This window comes from Canis lupus, chromosome 3 (genome assembly GCF_003254725.2).
Source record: "Canis lupus dingo isolate Sandy chromosome 3, ASM325472v2, whole genome shotgun sequence".
Classification (NCBI taxonomy): Eukaryota; Metazoa; Chordata; class Mammalia; order Carnivora; family Canidae; genus Canis; species Canis lupus.
The window spans coordinates 70,010,115-70,030,192 of NC_064245.1; the positions used below are offsets into that span (position 1 = coordinate 70,010,115).

The following is a 20,078-nucleotide window of genomic DNA, read 5'->3' on the forward strand; positions in this document are numbered from 1 at the left end:
GTACTCTACAAAATGTGTCCTTCATTTCCAACCTAAACTGTAGTTTAAAATAAGGATTGAACTGTAGCTAAAAGAGAAAAGAAGAAAGGCAGGCAAGATTTATTTAATATCTGCACTGTACCAGTCACTTTAAGCGGGTTATTTTGTTTAATTCTGACAACAACCCTGTTGAAATAGGTTATTTTTCTTGAGAGGTGGTATTGCCGGCAGAGCTAGGGCTGGAATCCCTGACTACGCTGAACCTGCACGGGCTCCCTTGGAACCATTCAATTAATGGACACGCAGGTGTTTTCTATTTTCACTCAAGTTCTCTAATGTCTACTCTGTAGTGTTATTTCACCAGTTAGAAAAAAAATGACTCCACTTAATACTTAATGATAAGAAACTACAATGAATTTTTGCTTAGATGTGATAATAGTAGCATTATGATTACTTTTACATTTTTGTTTTTAAAATTCTTACCTTTTAGAGATATATCCTGAAAAATTTACAAGTCAAATATGATACCTGGGATTTGCTTCAGAACAATATGGCAGAGAAGGAGTATCAGATGAAGAAGGATGGGTCATGAGTTGGGAAATGTAGCATGTGTGTACATGGGGGTTCCTTATACCATTCCGTCTACTTTAGTGTATATTTGAAATATCCCTTAATAAAAACATTATTTTTAAAAATCTTCCACCTAGCACTTTCTTCCCCAAATACTTTTAGTCACTTGGAAGTATAGATTTTCTGCTCTCAAACTAATAATGATCCATACTTGAACCAAAAACTAAATTGCAAAATCTCTACCTACTTTATTTCTAAGTACTTGCAATCTTTGCTTAAAGTTCCATTTACAAGGTTTGATACCCCTTCAAAAAAGCAAAAACCACAAAATCTTCACTGAGAGGAGATGGTGTGCCAGGCAGTATTCCCAGAGCTCACCTAATTCTCCCAGGCATGATCATAGGTAACACCATCACGCCTTACCCTATGGGTGAGAAAATGGAGTCAGAGACAAGAAAAATAATGTGCTTAGGGACACATGGAGTGAAGTCAGGATGGAGCCCAGGCATTCTAAGGATCAGGCCTGAGGTCTCGACCTCCAAGCTGAAGCACAGATTGTGGGCAGGTCACAACTGTGGTCATCCAATATAATATCCGTAAAGGGAATGACTGGGAACCAAGAGAAGCATCTGTCCTAGTGAGCAATGTCAAGCTCATCCTTTATTCTTATATCCTACCCGGCAATGCAAGAGGCAGAACTGGAACTGATCACAGGTCTGTGTGACTCAAAAGTGAAGTTACTTATCCTGTATTATGCTGTCAAAAGACTAGTAAGACTATAAATATTTAGCTTAATGAAGTTTGAGGTTTTTCTTCACAATATAAGCTGGGTTTTCTGTGAGAGTATTTGTGTACAATGTTGATTTTAGAAGTGTTTTGGGGGGCACCTGAGTGGCTCAGTTGGTTGAGCGTATGCCTTTGGCTCAGGTCATGATCCTGGAGTCCTGGGATGGAGGCCCGCATTGGGCTCCCTGCTCAGCAGAGACCCTGCCTCTCCCTCTCCCTCTGCTGCTCCCCCTGCTTGCTCTCTCTGTCAAATAAATAAATAAAATCTTAAAAAAAAAAAAGTTTTTGACTACAGTGGATACAGGAAGATCTGCAAGAAAGGTTTCCACACATAGTATTCATTTTTAAGGTCATCTATATGTTAAAGTAGGAATATTCATCTATCTAAAGAGAATGTTTCCACTGGCTCACGTTGTCTCCTCCCAGGCCAACTGCCGTGACTTGTGTTTCGCAGCATGGCAGGCTTAGTGCCGGCAAAGCCACCCAGATGTGGAGGAGAAGACCCACAAACAGGAGCAAGGAGACAGGGTGGTCAGGAAGACCAGCAGTACAATGGTGCTCAGTTCATTCTGATTATCAAATCATCAAACTATCTCAAAAACATGGCTTAAATGAACAACGAAGACAACCTCCCAGAGTGCTTGCCTTTCCCATATCTGAGTTCTCCTACAGGCATCTTCAGCTCAGGCAGGGTATGGGCAAAGGAACAGACTCTGGGCAAAGGACTGTGCAGGGCTGGGTAAGAAAGAGAGGGTAAGAAATCCAGGGAGTTGGCAGAGATTCTTGGGTTCTGACCTCTGCTTTACCACCCACTGCTGAAGGAGACTCTGATTCCCCACTCCTCAGCTTCAAGTGCAGGGACTGCAGCGGGACCAATATTCCTGGCCTCAGAGAGAAGAAGAGCAAGTTAACTGGTTTATGATTTGGAGAATCGTAAGGAATGAGCATGTTCAGCTTCACCTTCCTCTCTCCTCTGTTCACATCAGCCAGGCAACAGACAGGATATATTCTGACCCAAGCTACCCTGTATTTGGCTATAAATCTAAAGCCAGGTTCCCCATGTGGCTTTTTCATGTTCTGACTCCTATATTTCTCTTTCAGGTGGTTCCAAAATTGGGCTGAGAAGAAAGAGGTGCTTTTATAAGCTCCCCTAAACTCTTAACCTTTGCCAACTGAAATTCTGAGCAAGTTGCTTAATCTCCCTGGGCTTCACTACAAAGAGAGGGTGGTAAACATTATTTCTAAAAAAACAGTAGTAGCATGAGCTAACTGCCAGCTTTTATTGAGTGCATACTATGTGGCAGGCACCAATGTAAATGCCATGCACCCATTGTCTCATTTACTTCTAGCGACCCTATAGGATAGGTTCCATTATAATCCCAACTCGCAAATGAGAAGATATGGAGGTATACCTTCCACGTAAATGGTTCAAAAGAAATGGGAGATTGTGACTCCCAAACCAAGAGCCTGTGTGCTTGTAGTCTCTGCAAATCCACCCACACAGATGACCCTGCCAGCCCATCTGAGCATGGCAGGTCTGTGAGATTTGCTTTTACCACGAGTGTAGGTGGGACATTTTGAAATAAAAAATTCCCAATGCTGAACTGAGTTATTTGGGTTAAAGGCACGGGCTACAGCTATGGGACAGCACAGAGCTAATGGCCATACTCCAGGATCAGTCAGGATCTGGCTTCTTCAGGAAGTGATTTGAACTGCATTCTAAACTACAGATATTCATTCATCTGATTCCTTAACTCCTTTTTTTTTTTTTTTGAACATAAATTGAGTACAATTGCTTCTTGGCCTTTTGGCTAAGATCAAGTGAACATAAATTGTGTTCACTTTTAAGTGGCTACATTTAAATAAGACTAATTACCCAACTCATCAAGACACTGAAATTCTCCAAACCCATCTACCATAAAAGCAGTATGGCTTCTAAATCAGATGCATTTGACAGGGGAAAAAAAGATGTTCACGTCACCTGTCCTTACACATAAAGGTTTTATTAGGAGGGACCAAACAAAACCAAAAACATCCCAACCTGCACACCTATAAGATCATGTGAGGTACTCTGGGTGAGTATGAGCTGCTGAAATGGCTTGTTTTCCCACAAGCATACTGTTGGGGGGTGACGGGGAGGGAAACAAGCTTGCCCAAAACACACGCTGCCTGATCCATTTACAGAAAAGATGGGAAACAGCACTTAAAGCTGTATACACACAGACAGGAACCTAACAGATTGCTCATCAAAATACCGATGGTTGTCTGGCTGGTGAGATTTGGAGATTTCGCTTTCTTAACATCTTTTTATACTTCAACATTTTTCTACAATTAGTATGTTATAACCTTTGCGATCAAAAATGTTTTAAAACTAAAAAACAAATCTCCCTACCAACTTCCTGACTAAAAGTATACACGGACTCCTCATTACCGACAAAGCAGGCCCAATTTAAGCCTGAGGCCTGGGGTCCCTCTCCCTGTGGACATCTCCAGATTCGAAGCCGACCCCCACCCCCCACTCAATCCCAGTCGTCTGCCTCAACTCCTCTGCTCAAGTGAGACACATCCTGAAAGTCTCCTCTGCCACTTCCAGGCCTGGTTAAGGCCCCCTCCTGCAAGCAGATCTCTTTTGGAGACCTTACCATCTTGCGAAACATTTTCATGTCTATCTGATGTAAGCTGCTCAGGCATACACCCAGCCCAAAGCCATTCCTCAATAATGATTCAGTTTCTGAACTGTATTGATTCTCCCTTTCAAAACCTAAGAGCAGGGTAAAATTCCAGTTAGCTCATACTTCACATTGTCCACTAGATGGCAACACGAGCACCGCAGCTGTAGTAATAACAGGAACTCTGAAACACATCATCCTTTTTTCCCCCAAGGGCTTTTAAGATTTCTCTAGTTCTTTGTTTTTTGATCTAGAATCAAAGGATTATTAAAGATTAATTATTCTTCACAGAGCGAAGCTGAAACGACATTGTTTGAAAATATACACATGCACTTGGAAGAGTCCAAGAAGACTTGAAAGTCCTGCACTTGAGGCAGGTTGGACGCAAAGGGAGCTCCAGAAGCACGGCTGCCATCTGCCACCCCAGGCGGCAGGCCCAGCTTTGTTTACGTGTGTCACCCACAGAACAGTCCTGTGAGTGGCTCCTTCCCGGGTGTTTTGTAAATTACCCAGAGCAAGATAAACTGTAAAACAAAACCCTGGTACAAAATGGTGGAATTCTTCTCAAAGGATGACTGCCTTTTAACTGTAGGGAGAGTTCAAAGCGGTCACAAGTGTCCTTTGCTGGTCACAGCAGTGGTCTGACTTGCAAGCCCCCCCTCTACCCCCGCCCCGTGATAGGAATTCTGTTCTGCTGGCACTCACAACACTTCCAACAAAGACCTGATTGATTATGAAACACTAAGTACCGATTTGCATAATTTGCCTCTGCAAGAAACAACCATTGTTCAAGATTAAAGAGACTCCAGTAGGTCCCTCTGGCATATTGTAAAAAGTTCCCTGTAACACAAAATCATTATTTTTTTTTTCATTCAATCAGTGGACACAGCTTGCTGTTGAGTTTAGTATGCAGCCAAAGGCACAGCCAGAACAACCACTGCTGTATAAATGTTTGCCAACTACCGATAAGCTAAAATGATTTTTCACAAGGATTGTGTTCCCAAGTTTCATTTGGAGGCCCGCTAACTAAATTCTAAATCCACGCCCTTCAGTCATAATTGAAAATACATCAATACCAATTACAGCTGAAAGTTCAGCTCCAAGGCGCCTCTGGAGCACCGTGACTCTGCAGCAGTCACAGCAGGGGCTGTCTGAGCCTGGTCGGTCCCTATGAGAGAAGCTCCCCACTGACTAGTCACCCACAAAAGAGCCTGGCAATGCCACAGACATTCCATTGGCGCCCCTGGGTCACAGCAGCTGGTCTGTTGGTCTAAGGGACCGCCTCTATGAACCGTTCCTTTCTTGCTTGCTTTCTTTCTTTTAGCAACTGTTTAGGAAGCAAGCGCCATGGGCTGGGCCCCTCCCAGCACTCCCCCAACACCCTCCCCCCCATTTCTACTGTAGGATTCCACCCTTCAATGACTGTGGGGCACTGGGGGGTCGGGGATGACAGTCATGGCAGGAGCTCTGGCCACTCCCTGCCCATCCTCACATACTCTGATGCCCCCCCCCCCCCGCCCCTCCTGAAACATCATCCTCCCTCTGCTTCCTGGACCCCACTCCTGCCAGGTTCTCTTCTTAACTTTACTCCGGCAAATTTTCTTTAGCTTTATTCACTGCTTCCTCTGACTTTGCTAACCCAGGAAAGGTACTTAGGTTCGGCCCTCAAACACCTCACACACCGCAGCTAGACTCACTCATGCCCATCCACAGCTCTAGTTACCCTCCACAGAACACGTCCCCCAGCCTCTGCCTTGCCCCTATGTTCCAGGAGAGTGTGTCCAGCCTCCACTATGAGTCATGCTGGCGCATCCCTGAGTGTCAACGAGCCAACCACTCACACTCAACCCTCCAGTCTTACTCAGTCCTTCCTGCTCCTGTTCGCCCAAAGAGAAAGAGTTGCTCTCAAGTCCTCAAGTTAGAAAGTCCCAGGTCATGTCAGATTCTTCCCTCTTTTCTACCCCACAAATTAAACCAGTCAGCCAGGCCTATCCCTTCAGCTTGTTCAACATCTGCCAAAGGAACTGAACCACCGACCGCCCTCTCCTCTGGCCTTTCCTGCAGCCACCCCACATTCTGGACCCACAGAGCCTTTCCCTGATGTAGCCTCCCCTTTGCTGCCTCGGCACTTTGGCACCTACTGCTCTCTCTGCCTGCAGCATCTTCTTTCTCCTCCACCAATCTTCTACTCCAGTGTGCTGTGACTAAGGAGGTAGTAACACATGGCATTCTCGGTTCACTCCCACTTTCTCTGCATGAAACCTTCCTTGGGGTGTGCTGTGTCTATTAACTAAATGTCATAAATGTTAGTTGGATGGATATATGTTATATACATTATATATGTAGATACAAATATATGAATATGTGAACATTAGTTCAATATATAAAGTACTATATTCCATCAGTCTGGAAACTTCGTTAGAAAGAAGACACAGGCGACCATGACCTACAGAAAACTGTAACCAGTAGCTAAATAATGTGTTCTGGATTCTTATTGAGAACCAATGTCAACCTTACTGGACTGCAGTTTCCAGAATTTAGCAATGTTTTGAAAGACAAACAGACACATGGAAGATGGAGAATGAGAAATATGTGCACAAAAGTGCATATAGATTGAGGTTTCTATTTCCACCCTTCTGGCTTCAGTCTTGAGTAGCGGACAGTGGGGATAATTAAACTAGGAGACAAAGATGATTGACATTTGTTGGGATGAATTTGGTGGACTAATTTCTCATATTAGCAACCTGAAAAAGCATTTCTTCTAATATTAAACTTCTATTCCTTTAAAAAATTTAGAAATTAAAAAAATAAAATCTTACATTCTTATTGTTAATGAGACAATCAAAGAACTCAGGACCTAATCTCAAAACCTGAAGAGCACCATACAGAGCTTAATGACCCATGGAGCTCAGTATACCTCTCATTTTAAAACAGGTCTAGGTTCCTTCAACCTCAAGAAACAGCAGAAGCCTATCATGTTCCCCACTTTCTTCTCATTTCTCTGGCCCCAACTTCCCTTTTACATTTCTTTGTCTTTGTGATCACACTTCAACCTAATTAAACATTTTAATGCCCATTCTTCTGGCTCCCCAAACTCATGTGGAACTGCTGGCACATTCCCATTTCCGAACTCTATTCATTCCTGGTCGTCTGGCCTTTCTCTGGGCCACACACATGCTACGTGATACACAGGGTACAAAAAAGCAAGTAAATCTCTCCCTTTCTGAATTCTCAAGACCAGAAAGGGCCTGGACGACACTTACCTGCTTTGTCTGACTTCGGGGAGCCCACAGTCTCCTGTGGGTACGGTGCGAAGTTCTTTTTCACGGTGAACCATGTTCAGCTATCAAGTCCCCCCACCCCCACCCCTCTGTGAGTCTTCTCTATGCTAAACATTCCCAATCCCCTCAAGCCTTCTTTAATCTCTTCTGAATGTTGCAATTTATGGGCCTCAGAAGTCAAATGTGGTTCCCAGAACATACTCAATATTCTATTCGTCAGCAGGAAATGCAGAAGACAGCAGAAGTATCACCTCCTTCTTCTAGCTTCTGGGCTTCTATTAATGCCACCCGAGGGCATGCTCACTTTCACATCACTGAGTCAGGCTGACTTCATACCAACTAAAATTATTTCTTCCATGACTGCTGCCGATAATCTATGCCTTCCCTATATTCTTATTTTCCCCTGGCTTCCTGTTATTCGCCACTCTGATCATTCTGCCGTTAAAGACATCTATAACTAACTAACTAACTAACTAACAAACAAATAAATAAATAAAGTTTTAAAACCAGGGCTGAAAGAGAAGCACAGAGTTCCTCATTCTGTGGAAAACCTGCTCAACCAGCCACAGATGCCCCAACAGTCCAAATCTTTAGTCCATTTAAAACAATATTTCCTCCACAAAAATATCACACAGACTTTGCTAACTGCCTTTTGAAAGCAGGTCCTCCCCTCACCTATCTGCCTAGCAACCCGACACAAATGAGGCTGCAGGGTGGGTATGGCTCCTGCTTTGGGAGCCTATGCTAGTTAATCATCACTTTCTTTTCTGTGTGCCTGGAAACCTTTCATTCGTTCCCCTGACAAATATGTAAGACTCAGAATGGACGAGGCACAATAAGAGGTAATAAAGAAGAAGACAGTGAGGGAGGAGGATGAGCAGAACAGGAAGTTCCAACCCAAGGATCTTACATGGCTTCACACTGTTTTTCAGATCCCATCCAAACCCCGTATGGGCCACAGACTGTGCATAGAATGTGTGCAGGGATTGTGTGTTTAGAGCACGTGCAGAGAGACTGTGTATGCAAAGACTGTGTACAGCATATGCAGAGAGACTGCGTGTGTGTAGAGTGTGTGCATAGTGTGTGTAGATTCCTGTGTACAGAGACCATGTGTGCAGTGTGTGCATGGAGAATGTGCATGGATGCTGCATTCCCCCAGTCCTGGTCATCCAAGTATGGACAATATAGATGTGAGTTCAGATCCCAGCTCTGCCACAACTCTGTTTGTTACTGCTGATATGGTCTCGTGCTAGTGACATAACTTCTTCAAGCCTTAACCTCTGGCTGTATAAACGAAATAACGACTCTAGAGGCGACCATAAGCTCTGGATGAAAGCAGCGTCTGTAAAGGGTCTGATGCTGTAAAGGTCAGGCATTTGGTCCTGCCTAAACATTGCAAGTTTTCTTCTTTTGCTTCCCTCTCGTCCCTGTTTGGGTCTCAGCCATGATGCCAGGTCAGTGTGGACTGTGGACCGCCATGCGGCAGCGAAGGGAAGGGTTGCTATAGAGACCCAAATCATGCTGGAGGACTAGAACATCTAACAAAGTTGCAGGACTGAGGCAGGAGGAAAACTAAAGGATCAGAAGAAGGAAAAATAAAATGGATCTGGCACAAATCCAGCATAACTGAAGGACAAGTGGCAGTCACACTAGGAACCACCATTTACTGGAGTGCTTACTGCATGCCAGGCCTGACTAGGAGTTCGACATATGTGTTAACTTACTTAACCCTCACATCACCACCCTGGTGTAGGTACCAGTACTGCCCCCAGGGAAGGAGAAGGAAACAGGCCGGGAGAGAGGGTCCACAACAGGTCACTGACATACACAACGTGGTCCCAGAGAATCTGGCTACAGAGCTCACTGTGACCTGCCTCCAAGGTAATGGGGGCCCCCACATGTTCCAGGGTCAGGAGCAAAGGCAGGCAAGAGCAGAGAGCAAAGAGCAGAGTGTAGTGGCAGAGGCGACCTGATGTGGGCTCCAGGCCAGTACTGTAGGGCATCTGGAAAAGCCTTTCTGAGAAGTGGCTGAGGGACAACCCACGTGGATACAAGCAGCTTCTGAAAAGGGCTGAACTTGGCCTCATGCCGCTGTCTGCAACCACCTTCACAGCAGACTGCACCTTACCTTAAGCTTAGCTTCAGTGCATATGGTGAGAGGCACACACTCTCCATACGACAGGAGAGACCACAGTGGGTTCCAACACACATTTTCCCAATAAGTTCAAAACAGCTCGTTTCCCCCCAGAGTTGGAATAGATGGCTGTTTCTTCAGCTGTGCATCAGAGGAAGCGGCTGGTTTGAGTTTAGGGGCCATGAAGAGAACTCAAATGCTCACGCTTAGATGCCAGAATCCAGGTGCTAGAATCCAGGCAGTGAGCAAGGTGATCTTCTTAGAAGAGGCCCTGGGGAAACAAACCAGCTCAGGGACAGTGGGTGCCAGGCTCCATCTACCCTCCTCACCCATGGCACCCACATAGAGAGAGGACAACAGGCATGGCTGACATCAGCATTTCCTTCTTGCCAAGCACACGGTAACCCTCCTGTCAGTTCCGTCTACATGGGATGCACCCTCAGCGCACAGCCTGCCCCTCGCCTGCATCCCAGTATGCTCCTCCACACAGGTACTATCCTCCAAGAGCCAACTCTTGATTGGCCACAAGCTTTTTCTGGGAACCTCCGTGCACACCTGCACTCCACAGACAGCCCATATCTGTTCTTCTCTTTTGGAAAACCCAGTGAGCTTGTGAGCAGGTGTGCTGGACTCTTTTTATGCTTTCCCAGATTCTCAGCTCTAAGGATTTATGTCCTTGGGATCCTCATTTATTCAGGTTTTCTGATGCAGGGCAATTCAGCTATAGAACCTTGGAAAGTCTGATTATAAGAAACTAGAAATATTTATAATTGTTCAGTAAGGTGCAGGTAAAATAGGGACTAGAAGAGGCAACTCATGTGTACATATTATAAATGTTGTTGGGTAAATGTGCAACAAAATGGTAAGAGCAAACATGTAGTACTTACTATGACTCCAAGAAGAGCTACCAGGGTTTTGTTCAGATGATTCCACTTAATCCTCACTAGAATGCTCTGAGGTGGAATCATTGTTATTCCCTCCTTCTAGATGGGAGAGGCCACTGATGGGCTCAAGGCCTCACTAGCATGTGGCACAGCTGTACTCCTAACTTCTGGCTCCTACTGTTCTCTTTGGAACTTTGACAAGAGGCCTAAGAGGAAAAGACACTCCATTTATATTTGAGTTCCTCAAATTAAAACCTCAACTCTATCTTTAAAATTATTTATGTAACTTACAAAACAAATGGTGTAAAATTCAAATTTGTGTTTCATGGGGGGTGGGGTGGGTGGTGTTATAGTCTTAACTTCTTGAGTTGCCCTCCCAGAAAGAATCATGAATATTTATAGTTCTTTATCTTTTTACAGGGTGCAGATGCCTTTGAGCCTCTGACAAAAGCTATGCATCTGGTCTCTTTCCTACAGAAAATAAATATAGATATAAAAAGATTTTCTGCTTACCATTTTGAGTTCCAGAGGGTCTTGGCTCACAGGAACTCAGGTTAAAAACCTCTGATGATAAAACAAGGCACAACAGACTCAAAAACAGAAGGTACAAACTTTCTGCAGACGTCATGCACATAAGCAGCACTTCTAGCTTGGCACCAGGACACAGTGGCTGGGTGCTCTGCAGAATCTGTTAGCACGGTAATGTTAACCAGTCACGCCAAGGGATGCGTGGAGGCAGCATGGGCCTTGAGACCTGCAGGTGTGAGGGACGAAACACAGGACAGCTACCCACTTGTCTGCCTTACAACAGGTAGAAAAGTGGCGATGGGACTAATGGATCGTTGTCACCAGCGTCATAAACATTTAGTGTTTATTATGTGTTAGGCGCTGTGTTAAGCCCTTACATTTAATAGATGAAAAACAGTTGAGGAAACTGAGGCACAGAACCATCAAGGAACCTGCTGTATGTCAGACTTCTAGCAAGTTGAAAAGCCAAGGTTCGTACTCCAAAAGTTGCTTGAAAGCCTATGCTCTTAAATTCGTCAGTCTGCACCTGCAAACTTGGGCTCTTCCATGTTAAAACTCAACCTGAGGAACCAGACCAAAGAAGAGCTGCCGTGCAGCCCTCTACCAGTGGCCACACACCAAGGTCGAAGCAACAGAGCTGCCAATTTGTCAGTTTCCTTTACCAGCTCCTTCAAAGGCAGGTGCTAAACGTCTTCTAAATTCTTCCAGTCCCTGGCAGAAAATACTCAGCACATAAAACACATTTATACTCTGCTGCAGTGCATTCCCCATCCCAGGTATATGGTCACTCCTTTTTGTGGTGAAAACTAAAAGATTTTTTAAAAGTGTGTGACCAAAAAGAACTGTGTCATGTTCATTTTGGGTTCCCGAAGCCTAGCAAGGCTCCTAGCTCCACAAATGTCTGCAGAATGAGTGATACATTCTATCAAGAATGTGTGATTCTAAAATAAACATTAATTCTAATAAAATAAACATTAAAATAACATAAATAACCTACAACTGATGGTTATGATGTATTAGAAGTTTTTTAAAAAACTTATTGAATTTTCTCACAATTTTTACAAATGTTTTGGTATACACCAGAAGCACACCCCAGCCAGCAACTGCACACAGTTGGCAATCAAAAGCAACCTGCTCCACAAAAGGTGAACAGATTAGCAAGGGCATAGAGTTTGTGGTCAAAGGCAGATTTTTATTATTCAGGTTAAACATATGCACTCAAAAGCATGAAATGCTGCCCTACTGACATTTTTTAAAAAATAATCTTATTTGAATTATAATATTAACTATAAGGAAAAAATATTTGTGAACATGACCAGGACCAGCACGTACACCTACAGAAGGTGGGAAACCACAAATAAAACTGACATATCACAGCCTGATCTCAATCTTATTTTCCTGGGATCCTAGAAATTATGCGCTGGGAACAATATAAAATCGCTTATTTGCCAGCCAAGGGCAAGAGTTGTATCAACATAGAACAGGTCTCCAAATCCTCCACCCATCAGAGCAAGTACTGTTCCTGTCCACCAGGTGGTGCCCTGCACCACACTGTTGCTCCACAAACAGTACAGTACATCAAAATGACAACAGCCTGGCTTTAAGATGATTTGTCTCTTGAGGATATACATTTGGTTTAAGTTTCCACTGCAAAGTTGAAGTTCTTAAGATAGGTCATGCAGATCAATTGCTCCTGTAATCTGAAACTCAAAAGAGCAAGTAATATCTAAACAAGGGGAAGGGGTGGCCCTGAGCTTATAAGGTTCTCTAAAAGCCAGGAGACAGTCAGCCTGGCTACCTCTAATCTCATCATCAAAACTGTTACCTTGTCCAGTTTCTGCTTCACATCAGCAAAGAGAAGAGTGAAATCAATGATGGGCAGTACAAAGGGAGAACATACACTCTACTTCCATACCACTTGATAGATGTCAATAATTTACATTCAACAGAAAACACTGCTTGATAATATTCAAACCCCAAAAGTGTAAGTGCTTTACTAAAACATTTTCCCCCTGTTGGTAAAAACAAAAGCAAAGGACTCAATGTGCATTTTATCATGAAGCTCTGAGAAAGGGTTTGGTAACAAGATACCCCGCCTTTCCTCCAAAGTCATCTTTCAACTGAGTGAATAGGAATAAAATGCAGAGTGTGCTGGCCTCAACCAGGAATATAAATGTTCAAATTCCATGCAAAATCCAGAGCCTGTTTCATCATTCCCTGTCCTCCAAAAAGCATAGATTCCTTTCCTTCATTATGGTCTTCTTCAGAGTAAATAAGGCATGAAACTTAAAGCACTTCTGTACACGTGCAAGAAAAACAAAACAAAAAAAGGCAGAAAATATTATTTCAAGTAGTTACAAAACATTAAAATATTCTTTGCTTGAAAAAAATGAAAATACGATAGACTTGTTTCTAGGATTTAGAAAAAAACTAACAAATTGCTAACTGCAAAGTTTTATAAAATGGGGGCTAGCCTGATAAAATTCTTAAATGTGCAATATAGCATAAAATAATTTAGTTCCTAAGAAATCATTTGCTACAGAAAAATCTATGTATAAAAACCTAGAAAAGTAATGGTTAGATACTAACCTGTGTATTACCGATTTTTATTTCAAAAATCAAATTGTATCTCTTCATCCTACTTTTAAGATTTACTGCTTTACTTGTACACAAAAATTTTTAAGTCTTATATCTGAATGTTATATTCAGAACTCAGTTTGAAAGCTTTAAAAGTAAAACCGGTATATACAATTTAAATCCCTTTTAACAGTCTTTGAGATCATTAGGTAAAGCATCTGAAACACCACATACATACAAATTTCCTTTCTTACCATAGACACAAATTTCAGTTAAAATCACATAATAATTTGTAAGCGATAAAACTGTCATCAAAATGTAACACAAACTGTTCCCCTAAGACATGGATACACACTCTAACTCTAACGGGACACATGTAGCAGTGTACCCAAAAAAGGAAAGTAAAACTTCAGTGTTCAAGAAACCCTTCGAAAACTCTATACTACGTGTTAGTATCTGATGAGCACGATTTCAAAAGTGTCTATACGGAATGATTAATGATTGGTAACGTGTTATCTTTCTACACTTTAAGTTTCATTACAATAAAAAAATGGACAAATTTCCCCGAGAACTGGGGCATAAGCAACTGAAAATAAAATGCCCAATTTGCAGTTGTGAGGTCAATGTCCTAATAATTAGATTTAAAACAAATTTTAGATTACGGTTTTTAATTTTTTTTAAATTTATACACTATGATTGTGGTCTATTTCAATAATTAAACCAACTAAAAAATTTTCCTCCTTGCAAAATTAAGAATCTCCATATATACTAATAAATAATGTAATGCTTATTTTGTAAAAATCCAAAAACCTGTTTAAATTTTCCTGGCAACTAAGTATGTATTTTGTTTTTTAGTTGGAATCTATAAATACAGATGCAATTTCTGTGCCTGTGCTTATCGTTGAAAACGAGCACTTTGGGGATTCCTGTAACAATCACTAAGGCTCTTAAAAAAATGCAAAATGTCATCCATATTGAAGAATTCCTATTTAACCCTTATTTTCAATTATAGCCAAAGGTTTGTTTCAGAGCCACAGAAACCGACATCCCTCTTTCGGCAACTGCGTCTGGGGAGAAAACATTATTAAATGTCACATCTGACTGTCAATTTCCCCAATTCACTTCCTGCGTGTTTATTATCAGACTCTAATCATGCCTTTCACAAACTTATTTATACTTTTACACAAACTTCCAAAGTTTTCCCAATTTAAATAAAAACCCACAAAAACTGCGGGAAATGTTTCGCTTGAAAGATAAAAGTAAACTGGTCCAAATGTACATATGCAATAATCAGTGTTTACTTTTGTTGCTCACTCAGCTTACAGCACTTTCAATATCTGCACTCAACTTAATTTTCTTGTTGCTTAAAAAAAAAAAAAAGGAGGGAACATTTTCTATCTCCCCCGTTTTGCTCTCAAAATATAAACTCATTTAATGCAAAGCATTCCTGAATCAGGCATGTTTTTAAACTACAAGCATATCTAGTCTCAACAGCATTCATATTACATATGAAATGCCATTTCTTTGAAAACTTCAGTCTGAATATTTTGTAAATCTAATTTTACTTTCCCTAATAAACAGAACACACTTTGCTATGCAAGACCCAATTACAATTTTAGTAAATGAAAATAGCAAAAAAAGAAAAAAAGAAAGAAAAATCTGATGCTACAATACTAAAGGAGGAAAGAGGGGAAAGTATGAATTCACTTACTTAAAATTTTAGGGTTCTCTAACCGGTAAGCACCTCTACTATAGATTTTACACTACATTTATCAAAATATGACATACCTTTAGCCTGGGAACACTTTATCAATTAACAGTATCTATGAGAGAGGAAGTATACTTTACGTAAGTAAAATACTAGAAACTATTTGTGCTGCCCTTGTTCAAAGCTGTTTAGAAAACTGGGCTGTGTGCTTTTTAAATCATTAAAAACGGTCTAAAGGCTGTGATATAGTTAATCCACAAGCTAAGTGATGTCATTTAATCCCAGAGACAGAAATTTGTCTCTCCAAGGGGATCTAATAAGGCATTCATAGATGTAATACAGTAATACATGTTAAAGGTAATAAAACTATAAAGAAATATTTCCTAATAGAATGAACACATTTTAAAGTTTGTATGACTGGCAACAGAAAAGACTTTTTTACTATTAAAAAAAAAAAAGTCTCCTGACAAGAGATTCTGGGTTTGAAGTATGTCACACCCCAGTTCCCCAGCCATGAATCCCAGTTCATTTTTTAAAATGAGGTCTATTTCCTGTAATTTTAGATATTTTAGAGTACAATTATTTTACATTTTTATGATGCCTTTGGGGTATCATTACAAATATTTTTATGTGTTTAAACTTAGGAAAGTAAAATTAAGTAATAGCTTCTCTTAAAGGGAGCTGTCAATTCTCTCCTGAACAAAAATCTTTGTTTTAAAGCAATCTAGAGATTTATATCCCTAGTAACCATAGAAATTAATCTTAAGCTTTAGAAAAAAATTGCATAAAATGCTCCTTATTTAATTAAAATCAGAGCTCTGCTCTTTAGAAATAAGGACCCTCTTTTGAACAGAAAGACCTCTCTCTATAGAGTAGAATTGTTTTAACTCAAGGTAGCATTCTTTGTGATAAATTAATCAAAGACATGTTTAATTGGCTCTCGAATTCATGTGCATACAAAGTTAAATACTTTGTTGGAAAGGATTTGCTCAGGGAATATATCCACTGAAAACTTCTGGTAAGAAGAGAAAGTGAAACACATAGAATCCAAACCCTATTCGCATATTATCTAACTGTGGGTATAAAAAGAGCAAGCAAAGAATTTAACAGGAAAAATTAGGAGAACCACTCCCAGCAGAACTCACTCTGTTTTCATCAGGAAACTGGAAATATTACTCGCTGTGCCTTCATATGAAGACTCATCAACACCTCATAACTCAAACTTCACCCTATGATGACTATCACTCTATTTCACACGCACTGAAATAGAGACAAGTTCTGAATTCTTTCACCATCTGACTACGAAGTTTAGCTCAGATTTAGAAGCCAGTCAGGGACTTCTGGGGAGACGGCAGTGTTCTCCCTGGCAGGATGCTTTCTTCCCCAGCCCCCTGAGAGAACGTGTGCCTTTGAGGGACGGTCAAGACAAGCTCCACAAACTTTGTAAAATGTCAAACGTTTCAAGGTTTATGAAACTCAGGTTTTGAAGAAATCTGGTGAACTTTCAACGAGATTTAAATTTTATAGCTTCAAAGTTTTTGCTGCATAATGAATATTTTTAAAATGTAAGCCACATTCTGTTTCCACTATATTTTCTAAAACCCATTCATTTGGACTTTTTATTTTAGAAAACTAAGATAAATACAGAAAAGATTAAGAGCTTAGTGTAGAATCAGGAAACATATCAATGAGCATGTCAAAAAACAGATTTGTAAAGTTCTCATACAGTATGTTGTAAACACCAAGTAAAGTGCAAGCTATAAACGCTTCTGCTGACAATCAAAGTCTCTGAATAGATCTGGAATAGGTGTCTCTCCAAGTGAGTTTAGGCACTGCTAAGGATGCTAAACATGTATCATTTTCTCTAAGCAATCCACTTTTTGGAAAAGACACCAGCATTTACTCCCCAAGCTGTTCATAGCTAATTTCACAGTCCTACAAGGGAAAAATCCCCCAAGCGTTTAAGAGAGTTAAGATGTCTTGTATAGGTAATAGGTTGCAAAATGGCATAGAAAATGATAAGGAATTATAAATGATATGGATAGGTGGTTTCCACTGCATTGGACACCAGAGTGCGTTCATCTTGGGGATTCTAAATACTCTTTCCAGGGCAGGGGGATGTGCGTCAACGGCAGGGGAGGGAGACGGGGCACAGCAATGGGCACAGGGGTCAGGAATTTTGATTGCGTATTAGAAAATGACACATTTTACCATCTTCATTGAAGGCGGCACATCCCCTCTAGCAACCAGGCCCCAAATTAAATAATATATAGTACGTGTCAATGAACTGGTTTCACTTTTAATTCAAATTACAGTCATCGACAAGGACAGAAAATCTAAACATCTATTCTAAAGTATCAGTAGAAAATGATGTTCAGTTTAAAAATATTCTCAAAGCATAATGCCATTTTGAAGCTTTAACAGTATTCGTAAAGACAAAATCTCAATGTCTACTTGAGGTAGAATTGTAATACCTTCCTTTCCCCTCTGCTTTTAACCTTACACGTGCAAGAACTTATGAAAGAAACAAGAACCCCATTTTCACAGAATACACAAGAACTGGAAAGAGGTTCGTGGGCTTAACCACTGTTTTGTTGGTATGTTCTTGGCTCTTCTCTTTCTCATGTAAGAAAAATCAACAAGGTAATATATGCTCTTTCTCCTACCTCCTTAACTCCATGTCCCATGGCGGCTTCCTTTAGGACTTTACCTAACAGCCAAAAACTCTGCCTCTGGATCAAATATTCTAGGCCCGCAAAATTGTTTTGAAAGGTTACAGAAGACAAACAAGAATGGATGGAGGCATTAATGCAAATGTTATTAAGTAAAAAGGAGCAATAATCCCAGCAGTCAGAAAGTCTTTGTTAAACACCTGTTTGTATACCAGGATACAGGAGTGTTCCATGCAAACCATGGATCTGGGCTCACTCCATGCCCCTGGTCAAGTCACTTGTTTATGCTTCAGTTCCCTTTCTTGAAAAAGGACAAGATTGCATTCCCTAATCCTTAAGGTCTATTTGAGCTCCAGAAATTCCATGATTTTTTAAATTTGACTAGAAACTTAATAGTGTATTTTCAAGCAAGTGTTCACATCCCAGTTTTATGGTTAACTAGAATTTAATATACAAGGAAAATAATTTTGCATTTATTTCTTTAATATCTTTTGGGAAAGGAAGGACAAAGGGAGAGATAGAGAATCTCAAGCAGGCTCCACACTGAGCACAGAGCCCAACTCGGGGCTTGATCCCACAACCCTGAGATCATGACCTGAGCCAAAATCAAGAGTGGGCCGCTTAACTGACAGAGCCACCCAGGTACCCCCGGCATTTATTTCTAGTAACCTACTGTATGCATTCTATATTTTCACATACTTAATCTTCACAACAATCCTCTAATATTATCACCTTTCTCATTTTATCAGTAAGAAAACTGAGGCTCAGATAAGCTAGAGATGTAAAGTTAGATCAGTCCAATTAACTACTCATGCTCTTTCCATACATCATGGGCTCTCCTCTGCCACGAAACAACAATCTACTGAATCTCCCACTGAGAAACTGTAATCCAGTGCTTTGTGTGTATAAAACACTGTGCTGGGTGGGATGCACACAGGCGAGAAGCATGTCCCTCTCCCCTGGTCCCATTTAGGGGCTAAACCATAAAGGGGTTAATTATAACAAGCCATTGAAAACCCTACACCTGCCATGAAATCATAAACTGGACGGGAAAAACAGGGAGGGGGTGACCTGGGAACTGGGAAACAGGGAGAAGAGGAAAAGACTTCACTGGCCTTAGATACAACCTGGTAAAATTTATGTCTCTCTCCACAAGCTATCCAGATGATTCTAAAGTACGAGCAAGGCCAAGAACCACTGATGGTAGGAGCATACGAAAGAGGACTTCGGAGTCAGTCATGAGCTCTGCGGCTGTTCCCCAATGACTTAAACTATCTTTGCCTCAGTTTCTCCATTTGTAAAATGGGGGAAAATAATCGTACATACCACATAGAGTGCATGAGGATGAAATGGGTTATTTTCTGCAAAGGGCTCAGAAAAATGCCTGGCATATTAACAAATACTATGCAAATGCTGGAAGGCCTTAAATGCCCAGCAAAGGACTTGCTGCAAGCCAACAGTGTTAAATGTTCTCTTACACAGAAGTGACAGAAGATGACAGCTTTTCTTCTTTCTTCCTTTCTTATTTATTTACTTAAGATTTTATTTATTCATGAGAGACAGAGAGAGAGAGGCAGAGACACAGACAGAAGGAGAAGCAGGCTCCACACAGGGAGCCAGCTCAATGTGGGACTCGACCCTGGGTCTCCAGGATCATACCCCCAGGCTGAATGTAGCGTGCTAAACCGCTGAGCCACGCGGGCTGCCCATCTTCCTTTCATATTTAAATTGTATATTTAAATGAAAAAAAAAATGGTAACCTTTTACAAATAGGAAAACAATAATAATAAAATTCATTTTTAGGGAAAATAATCTGTTGAATAAACTGTAACAAGTAAATTTTTTTTTTAAAGGAGATTCTCATAGTACCCTAGTGGAAAGAAATAGAACAAGTCAAAACAGATACAATAGTTCAAAATAAAATGAGAGCACAGGGGCGCCTGAGTGGCTCCATCGGTTGGGCATCCAACTCTTGATTTCAGTTTAGATCATGGTCTCAGGGTCGTGAGATGGAGCTCTGCTACAGATTTCTTGCTTGGCAGGAAGTCTGCTTGAGGTTCTACTTTCTCCCTCTGCACACCCCCCCCCCATCCCTGCCCTGCGCATGCGCTCTCTTTCAAATAAATACATCTTTTAAAAAAATGACAGAGCATAGTGGTGCTGTCAATAGACACACTACAGGCTTGAAAACTACACATCTAAAACACTGGGATGGTGAAGGAGGACATCTGTGATAATCAGATTATGTGGTTTTAAAAACTCCTATAATTGAATTACATTTCTTTAAATA

The 20,078-nt window shown here is 41.1% G+C and overlaps 1 protein-coding gene across 5 annotated transcripts in view; it reads right to left on the bottom strand.

Moving 5' to 3' along the window:
- Positions 1–20,078, bottom strand: part of STX18 (syntaxin 18) — a 120,048-nt gene that overhangs the window by 52,875 nt on the left and 47,095 nt on the right. The window contains exon 1 of one of the 5 annotated variants that reach the window (XM_049108628.1): positions 10,817–11,002. The exons of the other annotated variants lie outside the window; for them this stretch is intronic. Within the exon in view, the coding sequence (XP_048964585.1) occupies positions 10,817–10,819 (3 nt within the window). The 5' untranslated portion in view covers positions 10,820–11,002. Of the gene's footprint in view, positions 1–10,816; positions 11,003–20,078 lie in introns of those variants that run through there. 5 annotated transcript variants of the gene reach the window in all.